This window comes from Pogoniulus pusillus, chromosome 4 (assembly GCF_015220805.1).
Source record: "Pogoniulus pusillus isolate bPogPus1 chromosome 4, bPogPus1.pri, whole genome shotgun sequence".
Taxonomy (NCBI): domain Eukaryota; kingdom Metazoa; phylum Chordata; class Aves; order Piciformes; family Lybiidae; genus Pogoniulus; species Pogoniulus pusillus.
In genome coordinates, this window is record NC_087267.1 from 2,440,183 (window position 1) to 2,463,141 (window position 22,959).

Here is a 22,959-nt window from a genome sequence, read left to right on the forward strand (position 1 = left end):
ATCTAGTGATTATCCATAGAATGTCTCCATGACCATGCAAGAACCTAAACATTATTAAGATCAGTGGTGGGGGGTGGCAGAGTTCTGAATAGCAACATTAATAAACAGTATTAACTTTGGAAAAATATCATCTCCCATTAATTAATTTCCCCTTCACAACACCCACACCTCAGCAAGGCAAATCAACCACATGGACATTTTCTGAGGTGAAAAGTGAATGAATGCTACATTCAGTGTATTTCAGTGTCTTACCTTGAAGAGACGTCTGATTACACCATCTAAAACATCCCATTTTGTTTTCCCGCTGACTCCGATCGATCCTATCAGGTACGTGTGTGGCTTTTGATCCTACAAAGACAGATTTTTGGAAACTGGACTAAAAATGGTGCCAATTAAGTTTTCTGTGAAGAGTGACAATTTCCCCAGCAACAACAACTATGTAGAATGTGATGTTACAACTTTCTTAATAATCTCTGTGTCAGAAACGGTCATAGCCAATACTACTTTGGTACAGCTTTGCAAGGAAGGAAATACCCAGGATCACAGAATCACACAGGCTCACAGGATGTTAGGGTTTGGAAGGGACCCAAGGAGATCATCCAGTCCAACCCCCCCTGCCAGAGCAGGACAATCCTATCTAACACAGATCACAGAGGAACACATCCAGACAGGCCTGGAAAGGCTCCACAGGAGACTCCACAGCCTCTCTGGGCAGCCTGTGCCAGGGCTCTGGGACCCTTACAGGAAAGAAGTTCTCCCTTGTATTGAGGCAGAACCTCCTGTGCTGCAGCTTACACCCATTGCTCCTTGTCCTATCCCAGGGAGCAAATGAGCAGAGCCTGTCCCGGGTCCCTCAGCCTCTCCTCATCAAGCAGTGCCCTCCAGTCCCCTAATCATCCCTGTAGCCCTCCGCTGGACTCTCTCCAGCAGATCCCTGTCCACCCTCAACTGGGGAGCCCAAAACTGAACACAGTATTCAAGATGGGTTCTAACCAGGGCAGAGTGTCTCATTCTGCATATTGGTTGCATTTGCATTTATAAAGAGCTGAATGTAAATAAAACTCACACTAAAGAGCTAAATATAAACAAAACTTAGATGGGATTTATAATTATTTGGTAATTCAGAGCATGAATACATGACCATGCAACTCTAAATTGATCACCTCAGCAGAATATTCATTGTTGCACCTTAAGGAGTCCAAGGAATAGATCTAATGACTTCAAAACGGAGACAACTACTTCTATAACATCCTATTAATGATTAAACTAAAAATTGTTGTGTCTTAGCCACCAGCACGGCAGGAGGCCATATGCCTTTAGGCTATGGAGAGTGGTAATTGCATTGAGCACGGATGATGTAGAAGAAAGCTGCTGTATTTAGCATGTTTCCCTTCATTTTTTGGATGAAAATACTGGGACAAGTTGAGCTACAGTCCTGCAAGACTTACCTAAGCTCTAATTCTGCATCCTGAACTTTGAGTAATGCACTTACCTTGGCTCGACTGTAGCCCTTGTTTATAGTGACTAAAATTTTCACACTATGACCTTCCTTGTGGAGTGTTCCATCAGTGGCATCATCCAACAAAATATCTACAATAAAAGAAGGGAAGCAATCAGCCTGACAAGTCATATCAATAATGTTCATACAATGAGTTCCATATCTGGTCAGTGTTTTTCAGTTAAAAAATGTCTGTCTTTGGACACTCATTGTGTCCATTAGAACATTTCAAGAAGAAAACCATGAAATCCTTACATTGAAACATTTGCCACTAAGGAAAACATCATGTAATTTAGTTTTCCAGCTGAGTTATTTACCTTCTGTACACAAGGCAATGTACTCTCATTACACAGGCTCACAAACGATATCCATTAGAAAACCACTTTGCAGTCCTTCAGAACACGAGAGGCTGCATCCAATCATCTCTCTGAGCAAAGGTCTCATTTTCCATTGAGGTAAGAAGTTATTCTGATCTGCTCTGTGCCTCGGTTTCTATCTCCTTACTGCCTCCTCAAATGGGAAAGAGGGGGGATGTGTTTCTTAACGAAGGCTGAAGGACTGCAGATGCTTTAGCCCATGACAGATTTCACCCAGGTTAAATGAAGTGCCAGCAAGACTCAGTCACTTGCACAAAGTGAAACCAAAGAAGACTTAGGAATAGAACTTCAATGAATGTATAAAGAAATAAGCCCTCATGTGAAATGTCTGATAACACACCCAGATCAGAAAGCAATTTCTTCTGTCGCAGTGCTTGGTGGGTTTATTTTTGTGTGTCTGTGGTTAGTTTTTTCTCTTAATTCATCAAATGAAGAAGCATTTTTGTCATGAGCTCAAACAAATCCATGCTTGCCTTGTTCCTGACAGCTTTTTCCTGCCACCAACACTTAATATTTCGCTTAATTTGTCTTGTGTTTTGGCATATTTGACAAACCCTGAGAGTCTCCATGATGTCATTGTTCAGCTGAGGGCAGTTTACCATGTAACTGATCTTCCTGTGACATTTTTCAATCTCTAAATGACCCTCATGTAGCCTCTGAAATACATCCTTCCCTAAGTCTTTAGGAATGAGGAACTACTCTGTGGCTCAAAAACATTTCACTTCCTAAGAGCAACAAAATCACAGTATCATCAGGGTTGGAAGAGACCTCACAGATCATCAAGTCCAACCCTTTACCACAGAGCTCAAGGCCAGACCATGGCACCAAGTGCCACGTCCAATCCTGCCTTGAACAGCTCCAGGGACAGCGACTCCACCACCTCCCCGGGCAGCCCATTCCAATGTCCAATGACTCTCTCAGGGAAGAACTTTCTCCTCACCTCCAGCCTAAATCTCCCCTGGCGCAGCCTGAGGCTGTGTCCTCTCGTTCTGGTGCTGGCCACCTGAGAGAAGAGAGCAACCTCCTCCTGGCCACAACCACCCCTCAGGTAGTTGTAGACAGCAATAAGGTCTGCCCTGAGCCTCCTCTTCTCCAGGCTAACCAATCCCAGCTCCCTCAGCCTCTCCTCGTAGGGCTGTGCTCAAGGCCTCTCCCCAGCCTCGTTGCCCTTCTCTGGACACGCTCAAGCATCTCAATGTCCCTCCTAAACTGGGGGGCCCAGAACTGAACACAGTACTCAAGGTGTGGTCTAACCAGTGCAGAGTACAGGGGCAGAATGACCTCCCTGCTCCTGCTGACCACACCATTCCTGATGCAGGCCAGGATGCCACTGGCTCTCTTGGCTACCTGGGCACACTGCTGACTCAAACCAAAAATGGTACTCAAATGATCAGAAAAGCTGGATTTGCAATCAAATTAAATCCTCCTCTCCTCTTGTTTCTTTCTTTTGCATGCTAGAAAGACATTCTGGACCAGTAACAGAAGATTCTGTAAAGCTTTGTGATGGTTTGGGTGTTCCCCACCCCACACACACTTAAGTAAATCACCTAGACTAGACTCACCCAGATGGAAATTAAAGAATGAAGCTTTATATTTACAGTGTAGCACAAGATGCAAGCAGATATTTACAATATCTACAGCATAGACAGAAATAGACAAGTTAAAAAGGTAATACAGAAACAAAGCAGCCCTCCCAGAAACCAGAGTCCCCAGGAGGGGCTCCCAACCACCCTTCCACCTTCTCCCACCCCTCTACCTTAGCCCAGACTTCACCTTACATTCAAGGTGAGTTTAGGAGATGGGCCAGGGGGATTAGGAAGCAGATGGATTAGTTAGGCAGCAAGTTAGAGAGGGAGGTGCATGCAGCCAGAGCTAGAGACAGCAACTCTGTTATCCGTGTTTATGTTCTTGTTCTTATCCATCTCAGCAAGCCTATGAGTGCAGCAGACATCACCATTGTTTCCTTTTCACAGCCTAGCATCTAATTCCTCTCACTAAAATATCCCAGCTAGGCTCAAACTAGCATAAGCTTATAGAATCACAGCATCATCTAGGATGGAAAAGACCCTTGAGTCTAAACTTCTTTTCCTTGTCTTTCTCTTCTTTCTCCTACTCCTTTTCCCCCTTTCTTCCTCTTCCTCTTTTTCTTTCAGCTTCTTTTATCTTGTCTTCTGCTAAACATTTCTTGATGGTTCTATTAATCTTAGTTCTTCTTATCTTTCACCCTCCTGTATTCTTCCCCCTGCTTCTTTTCTCTCATCTCATTCTCATCTATTTTCTCCTGCTTTTCTTCAGACTTCTCCTCCTCTTCTTCTTATTCCTACTTGTTTATTCCTGTATCTAGACAGAGTTAGCACCAAGTGACAAAGCTCATGAAAAAAGATTCTGCAGCTACCATTTTAAAACCATATTTTGGTTTTTTTTTTATTTTTAACTGCATGTGGATATGTCTCAGATTCATCCACTCTGAAAGTTAACCCTGCCAAAAAGTAGACAAGATAATAAATAAAAAATATACCTATTTTCATATAAAATCTGATCTCAACCAGACCAAAAAAAAATCAATTATCTGTATAATCAAGGTCTGGCAAGATACTCTTACCAACTGCCAATCCAAATCATAGTCAGGCAGCTTGGCACATTCCCAGTTGTGTTCTTGCTTAAGACTCTTTCTACAATTATTAGCTACATTTTTATTGCTTCCAGAGACTGCATTATTATTTGTGTGGAGTCAACAGCAATGACTGCTGCTTTGCTTCTGCTCTGCTGCTGCTTCTAACATTACAGACAGCACTTCTGTTTCTTGGCTACATTACCAAAACAAGTGTATAAGCCTCATTATCATAAACCCTATGGCATGGAAAATAATCAAATGTTAATGTTCAGGATGCAGTACAAAGTTCTGCTTGCTTTCGCTCATTCACTAGAGACAATGAGACTGCTTAATGAGCCAGGTGGGGTTTGGCTCCTGTGATAAATGGTGATTTGGTCCAACACAGGCTAACCACATATACAGCATTAAAAAAAAGTAAGGGCTAAAGTCAACTGAGACCACTTTCTTCCTCAGCTGCACATATGACTTGAAGTTAAGACAGCTGAGTGACAAAAGATCTATAAACAAGAAAAACAAAGTTTCATGTACTGTGCTCATATTTAGCCCATCTCTCTCTCTCACTCTCTATCTGTCCATCCATCTATCCATTTATGTGTTCATCCATCTATATCTATCTATCCATCCATTCATCTATATAGGCTGGATGTTAGGAGGAAGTACTTCCTAGAGAGAGTGATTTGCCATTGGAATGGGCTGCCCAGGGAGGTGGTGGAGTCACCGTCCCTGGAGGTGTTCAAGCAAAGCCTGGATGGGGCACTTAGTGCCATGGTCTGGTTGATTGGACAGGGCTGGGTGCTAGGTTGGACTGGATAATCTTCGAGATCTCTTCCAACCTGCTTGATTCTATTCTATTCTAGTCTCCTTTTGATGACCAGTCATCAAAAGGTGTGTTCAGAACTGTGAGGTTCTATTCCAAGATCTACAAGGCAAACCTCTTCCAACGTGGTTGATTCTAAGATTCTATGATTCTCTATCTATCCATCCATCTATCCATTCATTTATCCATCTATATCTAGCTATCCTTCCATCCATTCATCCATTTATATCTATCTATCCATCCATCCATTTATCCATTTATATCTATCTATCCATCCATCCACTTATCCATCTATATCTACCTATGTATCTATCTATCCATTCATCCATCTATATCTATCTATCTATCCATCTATGTAATCTATCCATCTATTTATCATTCTTTTCAAGTCAGTTGTAAACTAGATGATCAAAGAGAATTGCAAAGTAGCTAGGTAGAGGGAACAATAGGTAGGAAGTAAGCACAAACTGTTATTATCATTCAGAGCCTTCTGAAATCTGCATTCTTCAGGACTTACTGCCAACATTCTCCCTCATCTCAACTGGTGAATGTATATCTGGTTTTTACCTAAGTGATATGAAGTATTACAACTTTCAGGCATATCTCTTATAGGCAGCCCATTAAGAGGGTGAAAATAATGAATTCTTACTAACTGCTGAGGCATGTGTGTGGGTGCAAAATATATTTACCTGAGGTTACAGATTCAGTGATGTTTAGATTGTTCAGAGAAAGCCCTAGTGACTGCCGTGATGAAGAAGAGGATGTGCTGCTCGAAGACTCTGATGATGGCCGGGCAGGCTTTCCAGTATTTCCAGTCTCTGCCTTTAAACGGTCATTTTCAGCTTTCAATATCTCAATTTCATTCTGGTGGTTCAAAAGAAATCAACAGAAAAGCACAAAAGGTTATTCTTTTGGAGAAGCACTGGAAGCGGCTATGCTAGTGCCACTGCTCGCTGCTTGCCTGCAGTTTACAGCCTTCACAGCAACATGCAGCACTATATAGCATAAGGATAATGCTGCCTGTGAAAACTGGATTTGCTTCAGCTCTGAAATCAAGGGGGAAAAACTCTGTAGCCCTGTTTTAGCTTTCATTTTCAAGACACTTCTTAAAGTGTTTAAAGCTTCTGCATTAATTATAGAGCTGACCATAATAGGAGTGCACAAAGAATCTTCTGAGCTATCCTCTGGTTTACAATCTGCTTTATATTGTCAAACATCTCAGGTAAGAAAGGTATTGTTCAAGTCTTTGTTTCTGAAGTCATTGAAAATCACTGCCATTGAATGCAAAACTGAAGCAGTACCATCACAGAGGAGAAATGAAATGAAAAATGGACAATCAGAAATTGATAGTTTGTTCCATAACTCTTCTTGCTCCCTGATAGGAGTTTTTGATCACTCAGACATGAAATAGTTCACATAAAAGCCAGCAAACTCTTTGATGAACACATACAGAGACAGATGAATCAGAACAATTAGGATGTTTTTTTAAACTAAATCCTCTGTGGTGCCAAGTGATCATTGAATGTGCAGTAATAAAATGAAAACACAGTCTGAGGACAGCCTGGTACCAGCTACATCTAGTGCTCAGTTGCTTCACAAAGCACAGCACGAAGCAAGTGCTTATTCCTATAGACATCAAGTTTATTTCCAAGTGCACTGACACTGCTAAAAGTCTTATTCTTTTATGAAGCCTGTACAGCTATATTATATGAATAAAAAGACAAGGGATACCATTGCAAAACAATCCTGCAACAGTTACAATATGATTAGATCATATGGGCAAAGGTGAGGAGACGCTGAAAGGGAAGGAGCAAAACAGGAAGAGGAGGTAATAGATGAGTATGGTGGTTTAGCCTGGGATTCGAACCAGAGGCAATGGTGAAATGAGTCATGCAATCTCCATCTCTAATCTGCATTACTTCTTCACCTGAGCTTTAGATTCTTAAGGTGTTTTGGATATGCACAGTATCCATATATCACTGCCATTAGTCCTACTTCATCCCCACTACCAATCCTCATCAAATACAGACTCACAGAATTAACCAGGCTGGAAAAGACCTTTGAGATCATCAAGCCCAACCTATCACATAACACCTTCTAACACACTAATACGTGGCACTAAGTGGCTCACTCAGCCTCCTTTTAAACACCTCCAGGGATGGGGACTCCACCACCTCCCCGGGCAGCCCATTCCAATGCCAATCACTCTTTCTGTGCAGAACTTCCTCCTAACATCCAGCCTGAACCTGCCCTGGTGCAGCATGAGACTGCCCCTGGTTGCTTAGGAGAAGAGACCAACCCCCACCTGGCTGCAACTTCCTTTCAGGTAGTGGTAGAGAGCAATAAGATCTCCCCTGAGGCTCCTCTTCTCCAGGATAATTCTGTGGAACGTGAGAGTTTAGCAGCTCTGAAGTGGCTGTCTAGCTGTACTGGGACAAATTCAGCAGCAATGACTACCAGTGGCATCATCTGAGCTAGCTGCTTCTGCCCAACTTTCATCAAATTCAAACTTTGTAGGACTGTGACTACAGCAGACTTTTCTTTACACCTGGTTTAAGAACTTATAGTCTAGTGTAAGACTATATTCAGTTGATAAGCTTTAATGTCTTGTACTCCACCACTGCATTTCCACCATTAACTGTGTTTTATCCCTTACAGTTCCTGAAAATATTTCAGTGGCTCCAGATCAAATACTTTACTTATGCCTTGAAACTTGAACCCTTATTTTTCCTTCCCCCATTCTAAAGGAGCTCGAATCTCCTAAATGACCTATGGCACAGTGTATGGATGGTGCAGATGCTTTTGGGCACCCAGCATGATGCTAGACACACGTACACAGGCAATGGAGTTCCATAAAGCTCAGAGCTTCTCTGTTTAACACTGTCATTCTTTCTGCATCACTTCAGCCTCAGGAAAGGGAAAAATCTGAAGAGAAAAGGTGTTTAAAATGAGAGTGGCTGTGGTGCTTGAGGCTATGGTCTAGTGATGATGGATGCTGGGATGAAGGTTGGACTGGATGACCCTGGTGGTCCTCTCCAACCACAGCGGTTCATAGTGATGAGATGTTGTGCTGAGGGGTTTGGTTTAGTGAAGGACTTGTCAGTGTGAAACTAATGATGGGACTCAATGAGCTTGAAGGGCTTTTCCAGTCTAAGAAATTCTGTGAAAATGTGTTCAGAAAGGATTTGGAGCAGTGTCACAAGATAATGTAATGAAACTTTAATGACGCTGGGTATAATAATTCAGTTTAATTTCACATCCTTTGCTTCAACAGGGCACGGCTGGCTTTGGAATCAGAAATGTTGATGTAAAATGCATGTATATTCCTCACCCTACCTGGGCCCAAAGCTCTGTAGAGATCAATTCATGATCTGCTCATCTCATGGTGCTTTCCCTAGTCATGGGTTTTAGATAACAAGCAGCCTTTGAGCAGGGATTATGTCTCATTCCATACCTCTTAAACATATTTTAGGTATTAATATCAGTGCTAAGAATATCATTCTGATAAGGTGAACACTTAGAGCCATCCTTAGCAAGTACTGTCAATCTAGTGAATTACTTTCTATCAACAAGATTTTGGTACCTGAAACAAAGTGCTGGGAAAGAACAATCCAGCAGGTATACGTTTGGTGTGCAGCCACAGCATCACTTGAGCTATTGCACTAACCTGCATGCGGTTCATGGCTTCCCGGATCTGATCCAGATGGTGTGCAGAGCTGAGGGCTTCCAGACGAATGTCTGTTAGTTTTAGCTCTTTCTCTCTTAGCTCGCTTTTTAGCTGAAGAATAATTTCAGCCTCTGCCTCTGTGCACTCACAGATCCTAAAGAGGAGCAGGAAACAGACAGGGGATTAAAGAAAGGCTCTCCCCAAAGGCAGTGTCACTGCTAAATACCAAAGTACACAAAATGCTTGCTGCTGGTGAAACCTATGAGCAAAGAAAGAATTTTAACAGAGAAACATGAAAAAGCTCAAACTGCAAATCAAAACAAGGAGGAAAGCCCTCTCCAGAGGAAATGATCAGCTTGCTTTGTACCTTTCCAGTTTGGTTAGATCTTTCACCATTGCAAAGAAAGGTTGTTAAAAAGTGTTCAGACAAGTTTTCGAGTGCATCTCACCCACTGATTTTTAATCCTTCATTTCTTGGTGCAAAGGTTTAAGGTTTTCCTAAGTGTGCTAGTTTGAGCCTAGCTGGGATATTCTGGTGAGAGGAATTAGATGCTAGGCTGTGAAAAGGAAACAATGGTGATGTCTGCTGCACTCATAGGCTTGCTGAGATGGATAAGAACAAGAACACAAACAGAGATAACAGAGTTGCTCTCTGGGTTTTGGGCTGCACTTTTCTCTCTAACTTGCTGCCTGACTAATCCTTCTGCTTCCTAACCCCCCTGGCTGACCCTCCAAACTCACTTTGAATGTAAGGCAAGCTCTGGGGAAGGTAGAAGGGTGGGAGGAAGGTGGAAATGTGGTTGGGAGCCCCTCCTGGGGACTCAGGTTTCTGGGAGGGCTGCTTTGTTTCTGTATTTTTAACTTGTATATTTCTGTTTGCAGCTGTAGATATTGTAAATATCTGCTTCCATCTTGTGCTAAGCTCTAAATAAAAAAATTCATTCATTCAATTTTCCAGAGGGGCTGAGTCTAATCTGGGTGATTTTCTTAAGTGGGGGGTGGGGAACACCCAAACCATCACACTAAGTGACAATGTTTAGAACTGAGGCGTGCTGAGCAAACTGCAGTTGTCAGGCGTTGGTCTCTCTGCTATGAGCAGTACACCAGGAGACAGCCCTCACCTCATCAGCTAGAAGATTTTGCTCTGCAGTGATTTTGATTTCTGATGGCTGACATTTCACACACATACAGTCTGTCGTTCAGTGTTGGGTGGTGTATGAAATCGTGCTGGTCAGGTTTGCTGCTGCCTTTTGAGTTTTGGGCTTTTTTCCACTAAAGACTGATTAAAGAATAATGACCATGTGATGATTATTTTCATGTATATCAAAAGAAGAAACTATTATATGGTAAGAAAAAAAAATCATGGCATGGCTGGCTCAGGGACCCACAGCTACCCAGTCATCATGTCAGGCTGTTTTGCCTCTGCCATCACCAGACCCAGATTCCTTTCATAACAGAACCATTAGAGAAAAGCACACTGAATTTTGGCTACATTGTTACACTAAGTGTATTAAGTCAAATCACCAGATGTTATTTGTTCTTTATCACTGTCACTACAAGTAGTTAATATTTGCAGGACAATATAAATGTAAAACCATCTTATAATAATAAGTATTATTATTATTATTGTGATTATTGTGACTAATATCCAAACGAGAAACAGAGGTCAACTTTTAATTGACAGAATGCATGCAAATGCATTTTGGGAAAGAAGATGCAGCACTCTTCAGGTCAGCAGTTGGGTATACAACCCCATGCCCCACACTCAGTTTTACCGGGATCTATGTTTGTAGAGCACGGGACCGTTTTGCCTTTTCTTTGGTGCCCAGACTAGAGGTGACCTGCACACACAATTATTGAACAGATGCAATTGGAAGAAAGGAAAGGTATTGCTTTAGAACACGAGACTCAGGTCAAGGAAAAAAAATTAAAGGGTAAGCAAAGGGAGGATGAAGAATCACAGAATGTTAGGGGCTGGAAGGGCCCTCCACAGCTCATCCAGTCCAGCCCCCTTGCCAGAGCAGAATCACCTAGACCAGGTCACACAGGAATGCACCCAGGTGGGTCTTAAACATATCTAGAGAAGGACTCTCCACAACCCCTCTGGGCAGCCTGTGCCAATGCTCTGTTGACCTCACAGTGAAAAAATTGTTCCTCGTGTTTCCATGGAACCTTCTATGTCTCAACATCCACCCATTGCCCCTTGTCCTGTTAGGCATCACTGAGCAGAGCCTGGCTCCAGCCTCTGGGCATTCACCCTTTATGTATTTATCAACATGAATGAGGTCACCCCTGAGGCTCCTCCTCTCCAAACTAAAGAGCCCCAGCTCCCTCAGGCTCTCCTTGTAACGAAGCAGCTCATGGTAAATAAAAAAAAGATGGCAAAATGAAGAAGGGAAACAATGTACTTCAAACATGCACATCTATTTAAATGTCAGTAAAAATTAGTAAAGGCCTATACTAAGAAGGCTTTGAAATATGATAAGAGTTCTTGATTTGATGTCCTAGCTAAATAAGAAGCAAAATTATATTTGCATGGATACATTATCTTGTACAACAACTTGGACAGCTGGGAAGTCAAATATCTCTTGGCTTGTTTGGACAAGTGAGGAGTTAAGTATCTCTTGGCTTGTTACTTTCTTTTTGACTTTTTTTTTTTCCAGGACATCTCAAGATGGGATGGACAAAGAGACCTTAGCAAGCCAGCTTCAAAGAAGACAAAACTGGTTCTGGAAGAAACAAGAGAAAACTGTCTAGACTGATAAGATGAGCAAATTTGAAGCAGACGTATGAATACTGTCCCAAATTTTGTGCTCCTCAGTTCAAGAGAGACAGGGACCTGCTGTAGAGAGTCCAGGAGAGAGCCACAAGGATGACTGGGGAAGTTGGGCATCTCCCCTACAAAGAGGGACTGAGAGACTTGGAGCTGTTTAGTTTGGAGACAAGAAGAATCACAGAATCAACCAGGTTGGAAGGGACCTCTAAGACCATCCAGTCCAACCCAGCACCCAGCCCTATCCAGTCATCTAGACCATGGCACTGAATTCCTCATCCAGTCTCCTCTTGAACACCTCCAGGGACGGTGACTCCACCACTGCCCTGGGCAGCCCATTCCAATGCCAATCACTCTCTCTGTGAAGAACTTCCTCCTAACATCCAGCCTAGACCTCCCCCAGGACAACTTGAGTCTGTGTCCCCTTGTTCTGTTGCTGGTTGCCTGGCAGAAGAGACCAACCTTATCAATGCATACAAATATCTGAGAGGTGGCTGGCAAGTGGACGGGGCTGATCTGTGGTCAGCAGCAACAAGACAAAGAGCAGTGGCTGCAAAGTGGAACACAGAAAGTTTCACTTGAACCTGAGGAGGAACTTCTTTACAATGAGAGTAGCAGAGCCCTGGAACAGTCTGTCCAAAGAGGTTGTGGTGTCTCCTTCTCTGGAGACTTTCAAAACCCTCCTGGATGTGTTCCTGAGCGAACTACCCTAGGCGACCCAGCATTGGCAGGGAGGTTGGACTTGATGACCTCTGGAGGTTCCTTCCAACCTCTAAGGTTCTGTGTGTGATTCTATAATTGGATTTTCTTTTGCATATTCCAGAGCTCTTCAACATTCAGCTCCTACAACTGTAAAACCTAAGAAAATGAGGCTTCATGCCAAAGGAGAAAAAGAATAAGAGAAGTTAGCATTCCTGAGAAAGCACAGAAAGGAGCTCAAAAGTCTGATCAGACTTCAAGCATTTAAAGTACTTAGGGCAAAGAGTTTCAGTTTCTCATGTTTGCTACAATCTCAGGATTTTTCACTCATTGGGATGCTTTGGGTAGAAAGCTAAGTAGGTAATGATCTCTGAACACAGGTTGCTGACAATCTTGAAAAGTCTTCAAGGTGACAGAAGTGTAAATTATACACTGGAAAACTGAGTCTTCCACAGAAAGCAGCATTATTGGTGTAACAGACACAGAGACGACTCTAAACATGTTTTCTGTGGTCTCTCTGCAGAAGGGAGGGATTTTGTGTTACCTTTTATTGAAAGTTCACCATAACAAAAGATGCAATAATACAATCAGAAAAATCAGTGCTTACAAATATTGCGGAGGCAGAACCAGAAAGGCAATGAACTGGGTGGAATTTAGGTGGTTAAGGTTTCGAGACCAAATAGCCTTGGAAAGAGCTTGAGATGAAAGATTCATTATGCAGTTTTACCCTTGATAAATGCTGAGAACACTGGTACAGCTAGAGAGCAAGTCAAAGAGATAAGAAAAGGCAGGGGTGGTGAATGGAAGCAGGACAAGGGTATGAGAGCAGGTCTATCAATCATGAGTGAGTAGTTTTTCTTCTCTTGAAGTTCAGGCACTCGCTGTTAAGAGTTTTACCAGTGACTTTTAAGTTGGTTCTGAATCAGAACCAAGGATGCTAAACACGTAGCAATCCCAGCCCCAAAACATACACAGTGTTAAAAACATGATCTTCCCACCAAAAAATCCACAACAAAACTGGAGATCTAGATGAGTTACTCCTCACCAATCTTCACAGAACACAAAGAAATGAAAGCACTGAATATGGAGGGATTTCTTTGGTGGGAATATTTGCTTCCAAACTCCTAAACTTGGTATATAAAAATCATTAACATCTATAAAAGTTTTGGGCTCCCCAGCTTAAGAGGGACAGGGATCTGCTGGAGAGAGGGCTATGAGGATGATGAGGAGACTGGAAGGCATGGCTTATGAGGAGAGGCTGAGGGACCTGGGACCTTTTAGTCTGCAAAAGAGAAGACTGAGAGGGGATTAGAGAAATGTTTACAAATATCTTAGGTCTGGGAAGGGGGGGGACAGCCTCTGCTCATTTGCTCCCTGGGACAGGACAAGGAGCAATGGGTGTAAGCTGCAGCACAGGAGGTTCTGCCTCAACACAAGGGGGAACTTCTTTGCTGTAAGGGTCCCAGAGCACTGGCACAGGCTGCCCAGAGAGGTTGTGGAGCCTTTCCAGGCCTGTCTGGATGTGTTCCTGTGTGATCTGTGTTAGATAGCATTGTCCTGCTCTGGCAGGGGGGTTGGACTCGATGATCTCCTTGGGTCCCTTCCAACACCTAACATCCTGTGAGCCTGTGATAAAACGTCAATCATAACATGTACTTAATCTAATGCAGTGAAATCCTATCCTAAAACTTAGTGGTGTCACTATCCTTAGAGGTGCCATGGTCTAGTTGACTGGCTAGGGCTGGGTGATAGGTTGGACTGGATGAGCTTGAAGGTGTCTTCCAACCTGGCTGATTCCATGATTCCATGAGGCTATAGCTCTCTGCATGCTTTAAGTAAGAACAGTTCTGACGTCTCTGTTCATTGCAGAGGAGTTGGACTGGATGGACCTTTAAAAGTCCTTTTAACTCAAAACACTCTATGGCTCTATGACTACCCTCAGTTAGGATTAGGAAAGCAAGACTGTAAGCAGCAGTAGTCATTTGCTTGTCCCAAATTAGAAATGATACAAGTTTAGCAGAAGGGGAGGAAAAAAATGAGTAGATGAATAAGAATGGGCATTGAGAAATTCGTAAGAAGACATCCAAAAGACACTGAAGAAACGGGACAGCTTTTGATTGACAATTTATTCTTAGTTCTGAAACCTTAATGATGGTGATTTGAATAAAAAGCAAAAGCAAAATGACACAAAAAATATCCCAACTGATAAAAGAGGGAAATGGACTACAAATTATATAAATTAGCAGCTAAAGTAATAACAAGGGATGAGAATCTTGTATATACTTGCAGCTGCTTGGAAAATAAAACTAGATTTTTGGTATACCATGAAGAAAGGAAACTGTAGTGCTTGGCCTCTACTGAATGGATATGATAAAGTTGTTAGTGGTGCAGGGAGAGCTCGATGTCAGCTTTTGGATACGTGTCCAGAGACAAGTTCGTACTGCTAGATGAAGTTGTGAAAGGAGGAGAAAATGACCTAAAAAAGAGTTGCTGGAAAAGCAGCATGCAAACAGCGTGAAGCTCATGAGAAACCTGGCAAATGGATGGAGCACAAGACTAAAAGCTCACAGCTTTTGATGGTGGTTTCTGAACTGCAAATGGTCACGCTTGAGTAGGTCAGTTTCACAGTCTGTCTCATTCGGAAAGAAAGGTCTGCTGAGGGAGAGACTTACGCAGAGGTTGACTGGGATGGCTTCATTGATGTTGCCCCACATTCTCCTGAGCTGTGGGGCAATTTAGGTGATGAAGGAAGAGAGGAGTCTGTCAGCTCTTCTATGTCTGAATGTGAAGAAGGAGGCTTGGTGGACTTCTTCTTTCCAAAGGCCTGCTTGAAAGAGCTTCTTAGCTGGAAAACAAACATAGAAGGAGATTATTTTCCTCATTGTGGTAATTTGTATGCAGCTCATGTTTCAAAGAGTTAGTTTGCAGATGCCATCCTAGCCACTGCCTGATGTCAGTATACAGAAGCAAGGTATTAACATATGCAACACAGTATCTCTAAACCCATGACACAGTGCTTTGATTTGTCTTTATTAATCTAGCGCAGCGCAAATGCAATGGTATGGAAACAATGAAGGATGGGGTGGGAGAGGAGTGTTCATTTAAAACCATCAAGCCCCCATGGAAAACCATTCCCATGGCATTCCCTTCAAGGGCTGGCTTTAAATAACCACTTTGCATCTAGGTACAGGCAGAACCTGCTGCTCCTAAATGCTGAAATGGAGAGAGAAGTCCAATTTACTACGTTTACTACTTTACTGTCCCCCATAAAAACTGAATGGCCAAACTGCGCCAACGCTACGGTTCGGATCACAAGCGAGAGGATTTAAGCTGGGACACGAGGCTTACTGTGGTGTACTGCTGAGAAGAATGTTAGCTGAAAGGCATATACTCTGCTGCAGTTTCCTTTAGAGCAGTAAGATCTCTGAACGTACAAGCATTGCCTTTTCCCTCTAGAAGCTCTTATCCAGCATTGAAAAGGGACAGAATAGCCAAAGAGCCATTTATTTCAGGAGCCGAGATGACAACAGTGGATTTTACCTAGCTCATGGGTTTGTAGCTTTGTCTAAACACAAAAGTGATTCATCTTAGGAAGAATCTGGTTAGGTTTTTAAAAAAAACATATTTTCAGGAAGTTTTCTAATTGAAGTTGTACAGAACTCAATGACAAGCTGGTTTGTCTATTAAAAAAACCAAGGTATTTGAATATGTTATTATCATAGTGTAATTGGAGAGTGGGGAGTGTGACCACTGATCAGAGGAGAAATATCAAAGTCCTTTCCAGCTCGTGATATCTAATGAGAAAGAAATGGATTTTGGCTACACTCCCCCTTTCTGGAGTCTAAACTTTGAGATTGAAGTGAATAGAGACAAACTGAGAAGACATACAGGATAATCTGTTTTTAGAAGGTATAAAAGCCTACTGCCAAAATAAACAGCAATCATGCCAAGATAGGGTTCTTTATAGATGCATGCCAAATTTTCCATGGTTTATATTCACCTCACTTCCTCTAGAGTTCACCTTGCAGAAACATGAAAGAGTGTTGAATTACAAATCAAGGGAATGAAGGATGATCAGTACTTTAAAACAAATGTTTATGCAGATAGGATTTTAAAAACAACAACAGCACATTTTCTGATAATTTACTGAAAGCATTTGATCATAGAATCATAGAATCAACCAGGTTGGAAGAGACCTCCAAGATCATCCAGTCCAACCTATCCCCCAGCCCTAGCCAGACAACTAGACCATGGCACCGAGTGCCTCATCCAGTCTCTTCTTGAACACCTCCAGGGACGGTGCCTCCACCACCTCCCTGGGCAGCCCATTCCAATGGGAAATCACTCTCTCTGTGAAGAACTTCCTCCTAACATCCAGCCTAAGAAGATGAGACCCTCAGCTCTATGTGGCATCTGTTTGAGAATCATAGAAACCATAGAATTGTAGAAACAGTCAGGGTTGGAAGGGACCAAAAGGATCATCTAGTTCCAACCCCCCTGCCATGGGCAGGGACACCCTATCCTAGAGCAGGCTGCCCAGAGCCCCATCCAGCTTGGCCTTAAACACCTCCAGGGATGGGGCCTCAACCACCTCCCTGGGCAACCCATTCCAGGTTCTCACCACTCTCCTGCTCAACAACTTCCTCTTCACCTCCAGTCTGAACCTACCCATCTCCAGCTTCGCTCCATTCCCCCCAGTCCTGTCACTCCCTGATATCCTGAAAAGTCCCTCCCCAAAGTATCTTAACGTCTTTAAACACCATACCACGTCTGCATGAGAACAGATTTTAACTCTTCAGTCAAGCCTTTGGATCAAACTCTTGACTGCAGAAATAGCAGACAAGGTATCAGTGTAAGCCCAGAGGTAGTTTTTGTCACAACAGCTATTTTAAGGAGTTTTGTTTGTCTGTTTTCTGTTGTTATTTTTTAAACTACTGCTGCTGCTGGTGGTGTTTTGCTTGTTTTGGTGGTGGGTTGTGGTTTTTTTTCAATTATTCTGATTGATGAAATAATTCCCCCCACTGATATTCAACAATTTGTAGTTTGCTGATAGTGTCACAGCATGGATACACACGAATTGCTTCATATCCATCTGGCCCCACACGAGCATTTTGTTGATGAAATGAACCATTACGATGCTCAGGCACTAACAAATGACATAACAGCTAAGAGATAGGTCTAAACCTGCTGAGCACTTACCCAGTTTTTCTTTTTCTTCTTCTTGGAGTCAGCATCATTACCACTGCCAATGCTTGAATGGCTTGTAGCACTGTTGATGCTGGAAACGCTTTCTGAGGAATGCTGCCGCCTTATACGCAAATCTAAGGAAAAGAAAGGACTGTGAAACCCATCTGCCTGGGAACATCATAATCAGTCTTGCAGATCTTCAAAGGGAGCCTAAATGGACATAAATAGCATCAACGCTCACAATGGCTGCTTTCAAGCTGTTACAGCCTGTGAGAAACTACAGGGGGGGTCAATGGGAATGCATAAAATTAGGCTTAACGCTTAGGAGCTCCAAACTGGGGGTCTTACTGGTGTGAAGACAAGGACACGACACAGCAAACTGTGCAGGTATAACCTCGTGGATAAGCTGTTTCTGTGACTGGGTAGGTTTAGACTAGATATTAGGGGGAAAAAAATCACAGCAAGAGTGGCCATTGGAATGAGCTGCCCAGAGAGGTGGTGGAGTCATCAACCTTGGATGTGTTTAAATGGTGTCTGGATGTGGTGCTTGGGGATATGGTTTAGGGGAAACCTTGTAGAGTAGTTGGACTTGATGATCCTGAGGGGATTTTCCAATCAGAATGTGTTTAAATGGTGTCTGGATGTGGTGCTTGGGGATATGGTTTAGGGGAAACCTTGTAGAGTAGTTGGACTTGATGATCCTGAGGGGATTTTCCAATCAGAATGTGTTTAAATGGTGTCTGGATGTGGTGCTTGGGGATATGGTTTAGGGGGAACCTTGTAGAGTAGTTGGACTTGGTGATCCTGAGGGGATTTTCCAATCAGAATGTTTCTGTGATTCTGTGTTATAGGAACATGGACTGCAGCTCTTCTTCTGAGGATTATAAGCACTGCTTGAAGTGTAGCAGGCCTAATCAGGGTTAAGATGCTACCTTCTCATATATCACAAAGGAAATAAGTAGGCATGAGCTCATTTAAAAAAGATATAAACCAAAACAATCAAGGAGTAGAGAATATAAGAACAGGTTGGTGAGGCTTTGGAGATTCAGTTTCTTCAGGTAACTACATATTAATCCCTGGAAACATTTCTTACAGAACATGCCCACTAATGCCAAGGGAAATTTACTTTACAGATTGCTTTTTACTTCCTAGAAATTAGCTTTGCTGTACTCAAGTCGCTCAATGAAATGACCCTAAGGCAAACATCTAAATAATTACCTCTTCAATGAAAGATCAATGGCACTATCAAAAATGAATGCTGGGGGGGGTGGGGTGTTAACTTTTTTTCCTCCTCTAAGTAATTCCATTGCTGTTGCTTATCAAGAGGCACTTTTGAAGTATATATTTATCTGCTTAACTGCAATGGCAGATGAATTTGGAATCTGGAATTTAAAATGCCTATCTTCCTGTGTTGACTTAGCACCTTGTGAAAGAGCTGAGCCGTTGTTGGTTCATCTAAGAACAAAGACTACACTGGATTCCCATGTCTCACAATAACACTTCACTAGTGCCTTTCTTGGGTGTATGTCAGTACATAACTGCATAACAGAGCTAACTCCTGACACCTGGAAATCAGTCCTAAGAAGAGAAGGCTCCAGGAAACCTGACAAAAAGGAAGCTTATGATAAGCTTCCAGAGCTGGGAGCACCAAAAGTGTGGAATGTGCTTGCCCTTTCAACAGAGTCCTCAAAACAAGAAAAAAGGTTGGCTTAGAATTCTGTGTGTGGTGAAAGGTCCAAATTATGCCTAGAACACATACCCATCACATGCCCTAAACACCTGCCCAAATACCCACCTTGGCCTCCCCTTCCCGCTCTTCTTCCCGGGTGGAAGACAGGGGAAAGCAGACAACAGCTTTGGTGCCTCAGTCCATCACAGCCCCACATTTGGCCTTGCTTTGCAGCTTGCTTTGTTTGTGACAAACACAGGACAGGATCCCAGGCCTGTGCATTTGCCTTTGTTGGAGCAATGACTCAGGATGGGTCCCAGGGGTGGTTTTGTCTGGTGCTGTTGGTCAAAGATGCTCCTCAAAATGCTTACACCCTGCAAACTGCCTGTTTGCTGCTGCTGCCTTTGCTTTGCTCGCTGCCTGTGTGCCTTATGTGCCTCTATGTGCCACCACACTTTGCACCGCGCATAACTGGGGACTTGCCTATGCCTGGCAGCCCTGATCCTGCCTATCCGAGCCGAGGGACTGAAACCAGCCTGCCCCTAGGCTGCGACACAGCTACTGGCTTGAGGTCAGCTGAGCCCGAACATAGGTAACTACCTAGCAACGAGTTGCCACACTGGGACCTGCCCTCCTGCCACTCCGGCCCAAGGGCTGCCTCCTCACTATACACAGCGCTCCATCGGACTGCTCCAGCCTGCAAACCTGAGCCCTGCTTTGCCCAGGTGGCTGCAGACCACCAGATGACTTCCTGAGAGCCACAGAAGACCTCTCTCGTGTCCGTAGGCCTTCTCAGATGACCTGCTCAACTTGGACTGAGCCAGCAGCCAAGCCCTGCTGCACCAGCACCACGCAGAGGCCACCACCTGGCTTCCACTGGATATTTTCCCATTTATGCTCTTGGAGTGCAAGCACTGAGACTCTTAACCAGTGAGTAGCCTAACTCTCTTCACTCAAGTTTGTGGCACTTTATGCTTAACCTTTCAGCAGCAGTTTGTGCTGCAAGGCTCTCCAGCCACAAGCATCTCCTCAAACCTTTCCTAACTCATTTAGTCTGACTGTATGGATACATGCTGCAAAACAGTTTCACCAACCACATCATAGCAGCTGTCTGTGTGAATGGTAAATAACTTTGGGGAAGTTTTCTTTGTAGAATTAATAAACTACTCAGTAATTTTTACATTGGCCTCATTACAATTCACTCCTCACCCAGACTCAAACCCCTCCTTAACACTAAGGAGGAGCTCGGCATTTGTTTCAATAGTGCCGTACCTTTGTGAGTATGATCAGGACCGTTCAGGGCTCCTTGAATAGCAGCTTGTGCAGCAGAATTCTGGGCTTTCAGCATTTCAATGGTTTCCCTTAGCTCTATAAGCTCAGATTCCTGGATGAAGAGCAAAGAAAAGAGAGTTCACAACAAAAAAGAGCACAAGCACAACGTTTGCCTAAGCTAAAAATAATTGCAAGATAAGAATGGTCAAACTGAGGATCATGAGACTGTTTGGGGGAACATAAGGGTAATATGTTTGCAGATGATACTAAGTTTGGAACATGTGTGGACCTGTTTGAGGGCAGGAAGGCTCTGCAGAGGGACCTGTACAGGCAGGAGAGATGGGCAGAATCCAAGGGCATGAGATTTAACAAGTCCAAGTGCAGGGTTCTGCACTTTGGTCACAACAACCCCAAGCAGCACTATAGGCTGGGGACAGAGTGGCTGAGAGCAGCCAGGCAGAAAGAGACTTGGGGGTGCTGGTCGACAGTAACTGAAGATGAGGCAGCAGTGTGCCCAAGTGGCCAAGAGAGCCAATGGCATCCTGGCCTGGCTCAGGAATTGTGTGGCCAGCAGGACCAGAGAAGCCTTTCTGCTCCTGTACTCAGCACTAGTTAGGCCACACCTTGAGTGATGTGTCCAGTTCCGGGCTGGTGGTGAGGGGCCTGGAGCACAGTCCTGTGAGGAGAGGCTGAGGGAGCTGGGGGTGTGCAGCCTGCAGAAGAAAAGGCTCAGGGGAGACCTCATTGCTGCCTACAACTACCTGAAAGGAGGCTGTAGCCAGTCGGGGTTGATCTCCTCTCCCAGGCAATGAGTGACAGAACAGGAGGACAAAGTCTCAAGCTGCACTCAGGCAGGTTTAGGCTGCGTGTTAGGAAGAAATTCTTCATGGAAAGAGTGATTAGCATTGGAATGGGCTGCCTGGGGAGGTGGTGGAGTCGCCATCTCTGGAGGTGTTTTAAAAGAGGCTCAAGTAGGCACTTAGTGCCATGGTTAATTAGAAGGTGTTAGACCATGAGTTGGACTCGATGATCTTGAAGGTCTTTTCCAACCTGATTAATTCTGTGGCTCTGTGATTCTGTGAATAACTAAGTAGAATGTATATTTTCTCTCAAAAAAATATTCTGTTGCATTTATTCTATATACAGAAGTCATGCTATTTTTATGGAGAGCAAAACATCTTTAATAAAGGCTCACCTAAAAGGGCTCTCAATTGAAAGCATAAAGTTTAGATGAATCAAACACATCTATTGTGAAAGGCAACAAAACCATTTGAATCACATCTTCTGCTACGTAAGGTTACTGTTTAATGGATTAATCTCAACCTGAATTTGTGATCACAGAATCATAGAGTCAGTCAGGGTTGCAAAGGACCACAATGATCATCTGGTTCCAACCCCCCTGCCACGGGCAGGGACACCTCACACTAGATCAGGCTGGCCAGAGCCTCAACCAGCCTGGCCTTAAACACCTCCAGGGATGGGGCCTTGGCCACCTCCCTGGGCAACCATTTCCAGGCTCTCACCAGCCTCATGCTGAAGAACTTCTTTCTAACATCCACTCTGAATCAACCTATTTCCAGCTTTGTTCCATTCTCTCCAGTCCTATCACTGCCTGACAGCCTAAAAAGTCTCTCCCCAGCTTTCTTGTAGCCCCCTTAAGACACTGAAAGGCCACAATAAGGTCACCTCAGAGCCTTCTCTCCAGACTGAGCTCCCCCAGTGTCTCCTGGCAGGAGGACACATCTGCTGCTGGTTCTGCACACGCGCGCCCCTGGCTCGGGGAACGCACCTTTTGCTCAGCTGTCATGGTCAGACTTTGCAGTCGGCCCGTCATGTTCCCCAGGCTTTTCTCAAAAGCTGCTACCAGATGAGCCTGTGAAAGAAGCAGAAGAGAGGCTTTAGTGTGGCAGTGGGACACTTTCCCCACATCTGTCAGGGAGTGACAGTTCTTTTCCCCCCCCTCCTCATTCATCTTCTCTAGCACTTCTGTTGCTGTTCAAGGCAAGGTTGGATGTGGCACTTGGTGCCATGGTCCAGCCTTGAGCTCTGTGGAAAAGGGTTGGACTTGATGATCTGTGAGGTCTCTTCCAACCCTGGTGATACTGTGATCTTGGAGAAGCGAAGCAGAAGCAGGCAAGCGAGCTCAGTGTCCCTCAAGCCTCATTAGCTCCCGTGGAGATCAGCGCAGGTATCTTTGCCTGGAAATGAACTATGTCATAGTCCATATCGCTTTGTTGTTATGTTGGCCAAAAGAAGTCTCTGGTCAAGTCTAGGAGCCACTATTTCCAGTCACTGAACACTCCAAAATGGGAGCTCAAGTACTTGACAGTACTCAAGTTTAGGGCAGGTAGGTTCCTGACTAATTGTTGAAAAGTTTATGATTGTT

At 43.8% G+C, this 22,959-nt stretch overlaps 1 protein-coding gene across 10 annotated transcripts in view; it reads right to left on the reverse strand.

The window, feature by feature from the left end:
* NAV3 (neuron navigator 3) overlaps positions 1-22,959 on the reverse strand; it is a 505,349-nt gene that overhangs the window by 15,485 nt on the left and 466,905 nt on the right. For all 10 annotated transcript variants that reach the window (XM_064141974.1, XM_064141975.1, XM_064141978.1 and 7 more), the window contains 8 exons: positions 22,363-22,446; positions 20,574-20,685; positions 17,645-17,766; positions 15,118-15,290; positions 8,974-9,127; positions 5,996-6,170; positions 1,493-1,590; positions 253-348 (listed from right to left, as the gene is read on the reverse strand). In XM_064141974.1, the coding sequence (XP_063998044.1) occupies positions 253-348; positions 1,493-1,590; positions 5,996-6,170; positions 8,974-9,127; positions 15,118-15,290; positions 17,645-17,766; positions 20,574-20,685; positions 22,363-22,446 (1,014 nt within the window). The remainder of the gene's footprint in view (positions 1-252; positions 349-1,492; positions 1,591-5,995; positions 6,171-8,973; positions 9,128-15,117; positions 15,291-17,644; positions 17,767-20,573; positions 20,686-22,362; positions 22,447-22,959) is intronic.